This window comes from Ranitomeya variabilis, chromosome 7 (genome assembly GCF_051348905.1).
Source record: "Ranitomeya variabilis isolate aRanVar5 chromosome 7, aRanVar5.hap1, whole genome shotgun sequence".
Classification (NCBI taxonomy): Eukaryota; Metazoa; Chordata; class Amphibia; order Anura; family Dendrobatidae; genus Ranitomeya; species Ranitomeya variabilis.
Window position 1 is genome coordinate 24,216,575 of NC_135238.1, and position 13,163 is coordinate 24,229,737.

General features: G+C 45.7%; 1 protein-coding gene across 1 annotated transcript in view; it reads left to right on the forward strand.

Moving 5' to 3' along the window:
• Positions 1 to 573: 573 nt before the first annotated feature.
• Positions 574 to 13,163, forward strand: part of LOC143785576 (uncharacterized) — a 96,930-nt gene continuing 84,340 nt past the window's right edge. The window contains exons 1-2 of the mRNA XM_077274558.1: positions 574 to 2,408; positions 10,686 to 10,796. Coding sequence (XP_077130673.1) covers positions 10,733 to 10,796 — 64 coding nt within the window. The 5' untranslated portion in view covers positions 574 to 2,408; positions 10,686 to 10,732. The remainder of the gene's footprint in view (positions 2,409 to 10,685; positions 10,797 to 13,163) is intronic.

Genomic DNA, 13,163 nt, shown 5'->3' on the forward strand with positions numbered 1-13,163 from the left:
GCATCAAAACTATGAATTCACACATGTGGAATTATATACTTAACAAAAAAGTGTGAAACAACGGAAAATGTCTTACATTCTAGGTTCTTCAAAGTAGCCATCTTTTGCTTTGATGACTGCTTTGCACACTCTTGGCATTCTCTTGATGAGCTTCAAGAGGTAGTCACCGGGAATGGTTTTCACTTCACAGGTGTGCCCTGTCAGGTTTAATAAGTGGGATATCTTGCCTTATAAATGGGGTTGGGGCCATCAGTTGTGTTGTGCAGAAGTCTGGTGGATACACAGCTGATAGTCCTACTGAATAGACTGTTAGCTGTTTTTTTCTTGCCATAATACAAATTCTAAGTAAAGAAAAATGAGTGGCCATCATTACTTTAAGAAATGAAGGTCAGTCCAAATATTGGGAAAACTTTGAAAGTGTCCCCAAGTGCAGTGGCAAAAACCATCAAGCGCTACAAAGAAACTGGCTCACATGAGGACCGCCCCTGGAAAGGAAGACCAAGAGTCACCTCTGCTTCTGAGGACAAGTTTATCTGAGTCACCAGCCTCAGAAATTGCAGGTTAACAGCAGCTCAGATTAGAGACCAGGTCAACGCCACACAGAGTTCTAGCAGCAGACACATCTCTACAACAACTGTTAAGAGGAGACTTTGTGCAGCAGGCCTTCATGGTAAAATAGCTGCTAGGAAACCACTGCTAAGGACAGGCAACAAGCAGAAGAGACTTGTTTGGGCTAAAGAACACAAGGAATGGACATTAGACCAGTGGAAATCTGTGCTTTGGTCTGATGAGTCCAAATTCGAGATCTTTGGTTCCAACCACCATGTCTTTGTGTGACGCAGAAAAGGTGAACGGATGGACTCTACATGCCTGGTTCCCACCGTGAAGCATGGAGGAGGAGGTGTGATGGTGTGCGGGTGCTTTGCTGGTGACACTGTTGGGGATTTATTCAAAATTGAAGGCATACTGAACCAGCATGGCTACCACAGCATCTTGCAGCGGCATGCTATTCCATCCGGTTTGCGTTTAGTTGGACCATCATTTATTTTTCAACAGGACAGTGACCCCAAACACACCTCCAGGCTGTGTAAGGGCTATTTGACCAAGAAGGAGAGTGATGGGGGGCTACGCCAGATGACCTGGCCTCCACAGTCAACAGACCTGAACCCAATCAAGGTGGTTTGGGGTGAGCTGGACCGCAGAGTGAAGGCAAAAGGGCCAACAAGTGCTAAGCATCTCTGGGAACTCCTTCAAGATTGTTGGAACACCATTCCCGGTGACTACCTCTTGAAGCTCATCAAGAGAATGCCAAGAGTGTGCAAAGCAGTCATCAAAGCAAAAGGTGGCTACTTTGAAGAACCTAGAATATAAGACATATTTTCAGTTGTTTCACACTTTTTTGTTAAGTCTATAATTCCACATGTGTTAATTCATAGTTTTGATGTCTTCAGTGTGAATGTACAATTTTCATAATCATGAAAATGCAGAAAATCTTTAAAAGACTGGTGTGTGCGTGCGTTAGACTGCGGCCTCATGAGCTGTGAGAATGTTTGATCAAAACCCCAAGTGTGTGGAGAAGATAATTTTTGGTGAGGACAGGAGAGCCTGCGGCTGTTTTTTTTTTAATGTTTATCAACCGTTAAAATCACTATATTAATACTGAGGTGACAGAGTCCTATATGTATAAATGTACTGGGCACCTACCAAACTGCCGGCCATTCCAGGCTTCCTCTACCCCTGACCCATCCCTAGTGAATGCCCCTGTGTGCAGAGTCACAGACAAGAAGCGCATTTTCCTCATGGCCAACATCTATGTCCCAGGAGCCGCAGCTCATCAGCGATCTCTCATTGTCTACAGTCACCACCATTCTGCTCTTCATCACCTCAGGCAACAGGAGCTGGAAATACGGACCTGCTGTGCACTGTGCAGAGACCGGACAGAGAGCGCTCGGCGCTGTGCAGAGATCGGACAGAGGGCGCTCGGTGCTGTGCAGAGACCGGACAGATAGCGCTCGGTGCTGTGCAGAGCCGGACAGATAGCGCTCGGCGCTGTGCAGAGCCGGACAGATAGCGCTCGGCGCTGTGCAGAGCCCGGACAGATAGCGCTCGGCGCTGTGCAGAGCCGGACACAGTGCAGCAGGAGTCACCACAGCCTGCAGTCAGCAGAGGAGACAGGACGCCTCACAGCTGCTCCCTCCCCTCTACAGCCTCACAGCTCAGCCTGTGGGGTCACATGGGAGGGGCGGGGCTACAGGGAGGGGCGGAGCCAGAGTCAGCCAGGAAGAAGGAAAGAAAGTGCAAAACGCTGCATCCTGCGATCAGCTCTTCACTGGGCTGAGGGAGGCCCCGCCCCTTCCGGTGACATCATTACCTCCAAATATCAACTGCGTTCTAGTCCCTACAAAGAGGTAAGGAGGAGAGACAGAGGACAGGAGAGAGACAGGAGGGAAGAGAGACAGGAGGGAAGAGAGACAGGAGGGAAGAGAGACTGGAGGGAAGAGAGAGACTGGAGGGAAGAGAGAGACTGGAGGGAAGAGAGACAGGAGGGAAGAGAGGAGAGAGACAGGAGGGAAGAGAGAGACTGGAGGGAAGAGAGAGACAGGAGGGAAGAGAGACAGGAGGGAAGAGAGACAGGAGGGAAGAGAGAGACAGGAGGGAAGAGAGACTGGAGGGAAGAGAGAGACAGTAGGGAAGGGAGAGACAGGAGGGAAGGGAGAGACAGGAGGGAAGAGAGAGACAGGAGGGAAGAGAGAGACTGGAGGGAAGAGAGACAGGAGGGAAGAGAGACAGGAGGGAAGGGAGAGACAGGAGGGAAGGGAGAGACAGGAGGGAAGGGAGAGACAGGAGGGAAGGGAGAGACAGGAGGGAAGAGAGAGACAGGAGGGAAGGGAGAGACAGGAGGGAAGAGAGAGACTGGAGGGAAGGGAGAGACGGAGGGAAGAGAGAGACTGGAGGGAAGAGAGAGAGACTGGAGGGAAGAGAGACAGGAGGGAAGAGAGAGACATGAGGGAAGAGACAGGAGGGAAGAGAGAGACAGGAGGAAAGAGACAGGAGGGAAGAGAGAGACTGGAGGGAAGAGAGACAGGAGGAAAGAGAGAGACAGGAGGGAAGAGAGAGACTGGAGGGAAGAGAGAGAGACTGGAGGGAAGAGAGACAGGAGGGAAGAGAGAGACATGAGGGAAGAGACAGGAGGGAAGAGAGAGACAGGAGGAAAGAGACAGGAGGGAAGAGAGAGACATGAGGGAAGAGACAGGAGGGAAGAGAGAGACAGGAGGGAAGAGAGAGACAGGAGGGAAGAGAGAGACTGGAGGGAAGAGAGACAGGAGGAAAGAGAGAGACAGGAGGGAAGAGAGAGAGACTGGAGGGAAGAGAGACAGGAGGGAAGAGAGAGACATGAGGGAAGAGACAGGAGGGAAGAGAGAGACAGGAGGAAAGAGACAGGAGGGAAGAGAGAGACTGGAGGGAAGAGAGACAGGAGGAAAGAGAGAGACAGGAGGGAAGAGAGACTGGAGGGAAGAGAGACAGAAGGGAAGAGAGAGACTGGAGGGAAGAGAGACAGGAGGGAAGAGAGAGACAGGAGGGAAGAGAGAGAGACAGGAGGGAAGAGAGAGACTGGAGGGAAGAGAGAGACTGGAGGGAAGAGAGAGACTGGAGGGAAGAGAGAGACAGGAGGGAAGAGAGACTGGAGGGAAGAGAGACAGAAGGGAAGAGAGAGACTGGAGGGAAGAGAGAGACTGGAGGGAAGAGAGACAGGAGGGAAGAGAGAGACAGGAGGGAAGAGAGAGACAGGAGGGAAGAGAGAGACTGGAGGGAAGAGAGAGACAGGGGGGAAGAGAGAGACAGGAGGGAAGGGAGAGACAGGAGGGAAGGGAGAGACAGGAGGGAAGAGAGACAGGAGGGAAGAGAGAGACTGGAGGGAAGAGAGAGACTGGAGGGAAGAGAGACAGGAGGGAAGAGAGACAGGAGGGAAGAGAGACAGGAGGGAAGAGAGAGACAGGAGGGAAGAGAGACAGGAGGGAAGAGAGAGACTGGAGGGAAGAGAGACAGGAGGGAAGAGACAGGAGGGAAGAGAGACAGGAGGGAAGAGAGACAGGAGGGAAGAGAGACAGGAGGGAAGAGAGACAGGAGGGAAGAGAGAGATAGGAGGGAAGAGAGAGACAGGAGGGAAGAGAGAGACAGGAGGGAAGAGACAGGAGGGAAGAGAGACAGGAGGGAAGAGAGACTGGAGGGAAGAGAGAGACGAGGAAAGAGAGAGACTGGAGGGAAGAGATAGACTGGAGGGAAGAGAGACAGGAGGGAAGAGAGACAGGAGGGAAGAGAGAGAGACAAGTTGCTGAAGCTCACAACCCAATACAGTCCTGGCTGCATCCTGAAAATAAATTTCTATGTTGCTGTTTTTGAAAGTAGTATGAGGATCCTCGGCGTTGGATTTTGAGCTTATCTAATTTTTGCCAAAATATCAACCAATGCCTCATTTAAAAGGAACCTGTCACCCCCAAAATCGAAGATGAGCTAAGCCCTCCGGCATCAGGGGCTTATCTACAGCATTCTGTAATGCATTCTGTAATGCTGTAGATAAGCCCCCGATGTATCCTGAAAGATGAGAAAAATAGGTTAGATTACACTCACCCAGGGGCGGCCCCGCTGCAGTGCGGTCAGATGGGCGTCGTGGTCCGGTCCGGGGCCTCCCATCTTCTTACGATGACGTCCTCTTCTTGTTTTCACGCTGCGGCTCTGGCGTACTTTGTCAGTGCTGTTGAGGGCAGAGCAAAGTACTGCAGTGCGCAGGCATCGGGAAAGGTCAGAGGCCCAGCACCTGCACACTGCAGTACTTTGCTCTGCCCTCAACAGCACTGACAAAGTACGCCAGAGCCGCAGCGTGAAAACAAGAAGAGGACGTCATCGTAAGAAGATGGGAGGCCCCGGACCGTGACACCCCCCCCCCCCCCCCCCCCAGGTGAGTATAATGTAACCTCTTTTTCTCCTTTCAGGTCACATCGGGGGCTTATCTACAGCATTACAGAATGCATTACAGAATGCTGTAGATAAGCCCCTGATGCTGGTAGGCTTAGTTCATCTTCGATTTTTGGGGGTGACAGGTTCCCTTTAATGTATTTATCAGATGCATTATTTTTTTCATCTTAAATTGCACTTTTTACCATTTTTTGCAGGATGCAGCCAGGCCCCTTTTTGTTGGTTGGGTGTACTGGGGCGTCTGTCCTTGGGTTCACTTATATAGTGCTGGACAGCCGCCTGACATAATATTATGGGCGTCATTAATTGGCTGTAAACCGCACACTGTGCATCACACGTACCTGTGTGACTGGCGTTCTACTCAAGCCTCATTTCTGTGCTTTTTTTCCTTCTTGTCAGCCATCGCCTCCATATCTGGTAGGTGTGTGGCTGCTTTTATCAGTAGTTTGCACCTGTGCTGCCCCTGCCTTTATAGTGGGGTCTGCTGCATTCTGCCAGTGCATTTGTGATCTGACTGGTGTTGACAAGGCTGTTTCCTTCTGGTGTATTTTTCTGGTGTAATTCTTCTATATTGCCATTATACAGTGTGGCAGCCAATGTGGGGGCCAATATACAGTTTGTGGGATACTGTAGGGGCAATTATACAGCGTGGCAGCTATTGTGGGGGCCATTATAAAGTGTGGGGACTATTGTGGAGGTTCTCATACAGTGGGGGGCCCATCCTAAAGTGTAGTAACTACTGTGGGGGGCATTATACTGTGTGGTTGGCATTTATAAAATGTAAGGACTGGTAAGGAGCCCATCACACCGTGTGGGGCCATTATTCAGTGTTTAAGCTAATGTCACCAGTACGCCATGTGTAATAGCGCTTACTGAATGTATTGGAGGACACTTCGCTTAGCAACGGGATTCAGTCACACAGGCACGATTTTCTCTATTAAACAGTCCATGCGGTTTATTATGCAGTCATAAACCGGGTCATGCACAGTCCATTACACTTCGTGGAACACAATAGGCACCAACATATACGGCTGTAACTCACAGTTCAGACACTACACTCACCAGTCCTCCTTGACCAGTTCCCAGGGGGTGTCCGTACACCGTATCAATGTCTCTACTCGTATAGCACACACGTCATTAGTTTGCAGTCACTACACATGCTGGACCTTACTCTTTCCAGTCACCATGGGTGACCGCACAGTTCATTAAAGGGAACCTGTCACCCCCAAAATCGAAGGTGAGCTAAGTCCACCGGCATCAGGGGCTCATCTGAGCCCCCGATGTAACCTGAAAGATGAGAAAAAGAGGTTAGATTATACTTGCCCAGGGGCGGTCCCAGTCCAGTTCTGGTCCAATGGGCGTCGCGGTCCGGGATTTCCCATCTTCACGGACTGCTCCTGGCACATTAACCCCCGGCACACTGCGATCAAAGATGATCACAGCGTTCCAGGGGTATAGGGAAGCATCGCGCAGGAAGGGGACTCCCTGCGTGCTTCCCTGAGACTCTCGGAGCAACGCGATGTGACCTCGTTGCTACTAGGATCTCCTACCTCCTCCTCCCTTCAGGCCCGGATCCAAAATGGCCGCAGGGGGCCTTCCGGGTCCTGCAGGGAGGTGGCTTGCAAAAACTCACGCTTTTATTATCATACCGCCAAACAAAAAGTGGAATAACACGCGATCAAAAAGACGGATATAAATAACCATGGTACCGCTGAAAACGTCATCTTGTCCCGCAAAAAAGAGCCGCCATACAGCGCCATCAATGAAAAAATAAAAAAGTTATAGTCCTCAGAATAAAGCGATGCAAAAATAATTATTTTTTATATAAAATTTGTTTTTATCGTATAAAAGCGCCAAACCATAAAAAAAGATATAAATGAGGTATCTCTGTAATCGTTTTGACCCGAAGAATAAAACTGCTTTATCAGTTTTACCAAATGTGGAACGGTATAAGCGCCCACCCAAAAGAAATTCACGAATAGCTGGTTTTTGTTCATTCTACCTCACAAAAATCAGAATAAAAAGTGTTCAAAAAACGTCACATGCCCGAAAATGGTACCAATAAAAACATCAACTCGTCCAGCAAAAAACAAGACCTCACATGACTCTGTGGACCAAAATATGGAAAAATTATAGCCCTCAAAATGTGGAGACGCAAAAACTATTTTTTGCAATAAAGAGCGTCTTTTAGTGTGTGACGGCTGCCAATCATAAAAAAATGCTATAAAATTAAATCAAATCACCCTTCGTCACCCCTTAGTTAGGGAAAAATAATACAATTTTAAAAAATGTATTTCCATTTTCCCATTATGGTTAGGGTTGGGGCTAAAGTTAGGGTTGGGGCTAAAGTTAGGGTTTGGATTACATTTACGGTTGGGATTAGGGGTGTGGTTAGGGTTATGGTTGGGATTAGGGTGAGGGGTGTGTTTGGGTTAGGGTTTCAGTTATAATTGGGGGTTTCCACTGTTTCGGCACATCAGGGGCTCTCCAAACGCGACACGGTGTCCGATCTCAATTCCAGCCAATTCTGCGTTGAAAAAGTAAAACGGTGCTCTTTCCCTTCCGAGCTCTCCCGTGCGCCCAAACAGGGGTTTACCCCTACATATGGGGTATCCGTGTACTCATGACAAATTGGACAACAACTTTGGGGTCCAATTTCTCCTGTTACCCTTAGGAAAATACAAAACTGGGGGCTAAAAAATAATTTTGATGGTAAAAAAAGAATTTTTATTTTCACGGCTCTGCGTTTTATAAACTGTAGTGAAACACTTGGAGGTTCAAAGTTTTCACAACACATCTAGATAAGTTCCTCAGGGGGTCTTCTTTCCAAAATGGTGTCACTTGTGGGGGGTTTCAATGTTTAGGCACATCAGTGGCTCTCCAAACGTGATATGATGTCCTCTCTCAATTCCAGTCAATTTTGCATTGAAAAGTCAAACGGCGCTCCTTCTCTTCTGTGCTCTGCCATGCGCCCAAACAGTGGTTTATCCCCACATATGGGGTATCAGCATACTCAGGACAAATTTTACATCAGCATTTGGGGTCCAATTTCTTCTGTTACCCTTGGGAAAATAAAAAATTGGGGGCGAGAACATCATTTTTGTGAAAACATGATTTGTTTTATTTTTACGGCTCTACATTATAAACTTTTGTGAAGTACCTGGTGGGTCAAAGTGCTCACCACACATCTAGATAAGTTCCTTAGGGGGTCTACTTTCCAAAATGGTGTCAGTTGTGGGGGGTTTCAATGTTTAGGCACATCAGGGGCTCTCCAAACGCAACATGGTGTCCTATCTCAATTACAGTCAATTTTGCATTGAAGAAGTAAAATTATTATTATTATTGTTATAGCGCCATTTATTCCATGGCGCTTTACAAGTGAGGAGGGGTATATATAATAAAAACAAGTACAATAATCTTGAACAATACAAGTCATAACTGGTACAGTAGGAGAGAGGACCCTGCCCGCGAAGGCTCACAATCTACAAGGGATGGGTGAGAATACAGTAGGTGAGGATAGAGCTGATCGTGCAGCGGTTGGTTGATCGGTGGTTACTGCAGGTTGTAGGCTTGTCGGAAGAGGTGGGTCTTAAGATTCTTTTTGAAGGTTTCGATGGTGGGCGAGAGTCTGATGTGTTGTGGTAGAGGGTTCCAGAGTAGGGGTGATACGCGAGAGAAATGGCGCTCCTTCCTTTCCTAGCTGTGCCACGCGCCCAAACAGTGGTTTACCCCCACATATGGGGTATCAGCGTACTCAGGACAAATTGTACAACAACTTTTGGGGTCCAATTTCTCCTATTACCCTTGGTGAAATAAAACAAATTGGAGCTGAAGTAAATTTTTTTTGTGAAAAAAAAAGTTAAATGTTCATTTTTTTTTAAAACTTTCCAAAAAATCCTGTGAAACACCTGAAGGATTAATAAACTTCTTGAATGTGGTTTTGAGTACCTTGAGATGTGCAGTTTTTAGAATGGTGTCACACTTGGGTATTTTCTATCTTATAGACCCCTCAAAGTGACTTCAAATATGATGTGGTCCCTAAAAAAGAAATGGTGTTGTAAAAATGAGAAATTGCTGGTCAACTTTTAACCCTTATAACTCCCTAACAAAAAAAAAAATTTTGGTTCCAAAATTGTGCTGATGTAAAGTAGACATGTGGGAAATGTTACTTATCAAGTATTTTGTGTGGCATATCTCTGTGATTTAAGGGCATAAAAATTCAAAGTTGAAAAATTGCGAAACTTTAAAAATTTTCACCAAATTTCCGTTTTTTTTTCACAAACAAACGCAGGTAATATAAAATAAACTTTTCCACTATCGTGAAGTACAATATGTCACGACGAGAAAACAATGTCCGAATCATCAGGATCTGTTGAAGCGTTCTAGAGTTATAACCTCATAATGGACAGTGGTCAGAATTGCAAAAATTGGCCCGGTCATTAACGTGCAAACCACCCTTGGGGGTAAAGGGGTTAAGGCAGGGGTGGGGAACCTCAGGCCTCATGGCCATTTATGGCCCACGATTACCTTTTATCAGGCCCCCGAGCAGATTCTCAGGGACGACATTCTTGGGCGGGAGCTCTATTTTGATTGCCACCAGGTCATTAATTTCTTCTTACTCTGTTAGTACACACACAGTGTTCACTACTGAACACTGAAGGGCATGCAATGAAAGATTACTTCCTGACACCAGTGCCAAAATCAGGATGTGCTTTGTGTACGGCCCCCGAAGGATAGTATAATTATCCAAATGGCCCTTGGTAGAAAACAGATTCCCCACCCCAGCCTTAAGGCGATTAAATATATAATTTAACCTTGGGCTGCTCTTTTATGTCCATTCATAAATCCACACATCTGTTTCTCGGCGTAATCTCAAATGCTACTGGGGGCGGGTTTCTGGCCCGATATAACCCTGTTAACGGACCAGGCATATATCGAACGAGGAACTGGTGGCAGTCCTCCCAGGCTGATAAGGTTCTGTTTCACTGGGGTTAGTGAAATGGGCCTTTCAGCCTGTCAGGGTTGTGGCTGAGTGTAGTGTCACGTCAGTGCCTTCGTGGGCCACCTCTCACTCCCCGTACCTCCCTGGGCCCGTGTGGACAGGAGTGGGTCTGTGTAGAACTATGCCAAGCTGACTTTGTGTCCCTAGGGGATGCGGAACGTCACGTTGGTACAAGTGGGGAGAACTTACCACGTGATCCCGCTGACATAATATTAACATCAGATGGGGTGGTGAGGTGTGGCTCCTTTACGTTCCCTCACATAAACGTGTTTTATTTCTATGCTTTAGACCATACTGTGCTGTGTGTAATTATTAAAAAGGGAGAGACGATTTCTCTAATGTGACATTTATATCATAAGGAAGTGGCATAATATAGTGTGTACCCCAAAAATACAAAACTTCCAGACAAGGCAATCTTTATATGATAAAAAATTTAAAATTTTAGTGCACCCGAAATGTGAAGAGAAATTAATGAAGGAAATAATTTTGTGTAATGTAGTACACTTAGCGGACCCGGCTCCAGTGACCCCTGCTTCCATCACTAGGCGTTGCTGTACTGACGCTGAGGGCAGCACTGGTGATATTGGTGATAGTGATCTCACAATCAAATGTCGGCTCAGATGCCACTCGAGTTAGTAGTGAAAGTGTCTATATTGAACATTCCACGTGAGTTTTCCTTCTGTCTGTGACTTTTACATTATTTTCACAGTTTTGAAATCCTGGGAAAATCTCCTGCGAAATCATCATAAAGCCGTAATGGAGAAAGGAGAAAGTGATGTGCGGGGAGATGAGTGGCGGTGCAAAGAGGAAGTTCCTACAGGTAACCGTCCTGATGAGGAATCAACACAGAATAAATAAGAGAAGAGTCACATTCTCCTCATTCACCAGAATAGACAATTCTAGGCTAGATGTTTTATATTATGTGTTTTCTTTGTTTTGTTTTGGTTTTTTTTGTCCGTAGTGTCCCCAATTCAATGAAAATTCAGATTATACATGGCGCTGTGTATCAAACTGTGTAATCCCTCCCCTCCGCAGTGTGTAACCCCTCCTCCGCAGTGTGTAACCCCTCCTCCGCAGTGTGTAACCCCTCCTCCGCAGTGTGTAACCCCTCCTCCACAGTGTGTAACCCCTCCTCCGCAGTGTGTAACCCCTCTCCTCCGCAGTGTGTAACCCCACGCCTGTTATATTTTGTAGTGTTATTAGTGTATCTATTAACATTGATAGGAGCATTATCAAATCATTAAATTGGTTTGATAATGTTGCTATCAATTAAATAGTTATTACTATTTTGTGTCTGTACGGCGCAGTGATTTTGATAGTGACACAATCAAAATACCTTTGATAGTTAATCAATGTCAGACTTATTACCATGTTGTGTTACACAATGAATTTGATATTGTCATATTATATATGTCTCTATCAAATGCGATTATTTGGCTACTATTATATGATAGTATATTTCTCAATATTATGAAAAAATGACAGACATTGTATGAGTTTTAAAGATTTTATTCAAAAAAGTATTATGTATCAAACACAGCACATTTCTGCCGGATTACAGCATGGTATGTAACAGCATACAGCGGTGTTGAATATAATATAATATAATCACTGGTAGTTTATAAATTTAGAATGAAGTGTTGTCCACATAATTTTTCCGCACTCTCAGTCTGTTAGGAGGTGATTACCATATAGATAACAGATACCAACAGATAAAATAACCAGAACCACAGAGGCGCCACATCCTGTCCAGATGGTGTCCAGTGATAGTATCTGATAGAGTGATGTAACATTGTCAGCTAAATCTCAATATTATATGATGGTGACAGCAGAAATTAAACAGTTCTCACATAGAGCCAAGCATCGCTGCTTATAAAGTTACCTGTCCTTAAGGTGGCGTGTGCCGGACATAAGTTATTCTTCAGGAATGCAGAATAATGCTCCTATCAATTTTCATAGATACACTAATAGCACTACATAATATAACAGGGGAGGGGCTACACACTGTGGAAGGGAGTGGCTACACTGGAGGGGAGGGGCTACACACTGTCGATGGGAGGGGTTAGACAGTTTGATACACTTTCATAGGGGCGGGGCACCTGTCAGATTAGATTTGACCGGTAATAAGTATGCTACACTACTACTGTGCATCTGCAATATGGGTTTAAGGACAGATTGAGATGATAGAACATCAAACATACATAACAAACCTCATGGAAAAAGCTCTCTTTTTTAGTGTTTTATATAATATCCATCATGGCTCTGGTTATTAATATATATTCTAAGTAACCTATTTGATATACTGAACTAGTCAGAGCTTTTAAAAACAAGAACTGTTTTAAAGTAATTGCGTCATAGACACAACCAAGAATAGATTATACCAGAAAGCAGAAAATTGCCTGGGCCTATCTAATCCATATATTTGCGCCAATGCTATGATTTCCGAATATGCGACCATACGGCTCCTCCCCTCTGTATGTAGCTGTCGGAGTGTGTGAGACGGACACCACCTAATAGCACTGACTCCGGAGCATTTCTCTAGACACGAGTGGTAAAATATGAGAGTGTCCAATACTCTGTCACATGGAAGATGGGGTGCTAGTAGGCGACTAGTCACTGAACAATAGATATAATTTTGATGCCGTTCACTCCAGGGTATACAATATATTATTATTATTATGATTATTTATATAGCACCATTGATTCCATGGTGCTGTACATAAGAAGGGGTTACATACAAATTACAGAGATCACTTACAGTAAGAAAACTAACATTTAAAGACTGATACAGAGGGGCGAGGACCCTGCCCTTGTGGGCTTACATTCTACAGGGAAACCAATTTTATATATATATGGAACCCAATTATCCATTACTCAAGAACAGTCCAGGCCACAGACATAGACATATAATTAGTGATGTTACCATAAACCTACAATTATACCTGAGGTTGCTGCCTCTCCCGAATCATTCGTAGACATGAATGTTTGACCAAGTATTCATCTGTGCTCTATGGGGAGAGAGAAGAAACATGCTCCCATATTATCAACGCGTGTTCATCACAAGCCAATATCTGTCTGTCTAAATGGACCCTTAACCCCTTAACGACCGCCGATACGCCTTTTAACGGCGGCCGCTAAGGGTACTTAAACCACAGCGCCGTTAATTAACGGTGCTGTGGAAAAAGTG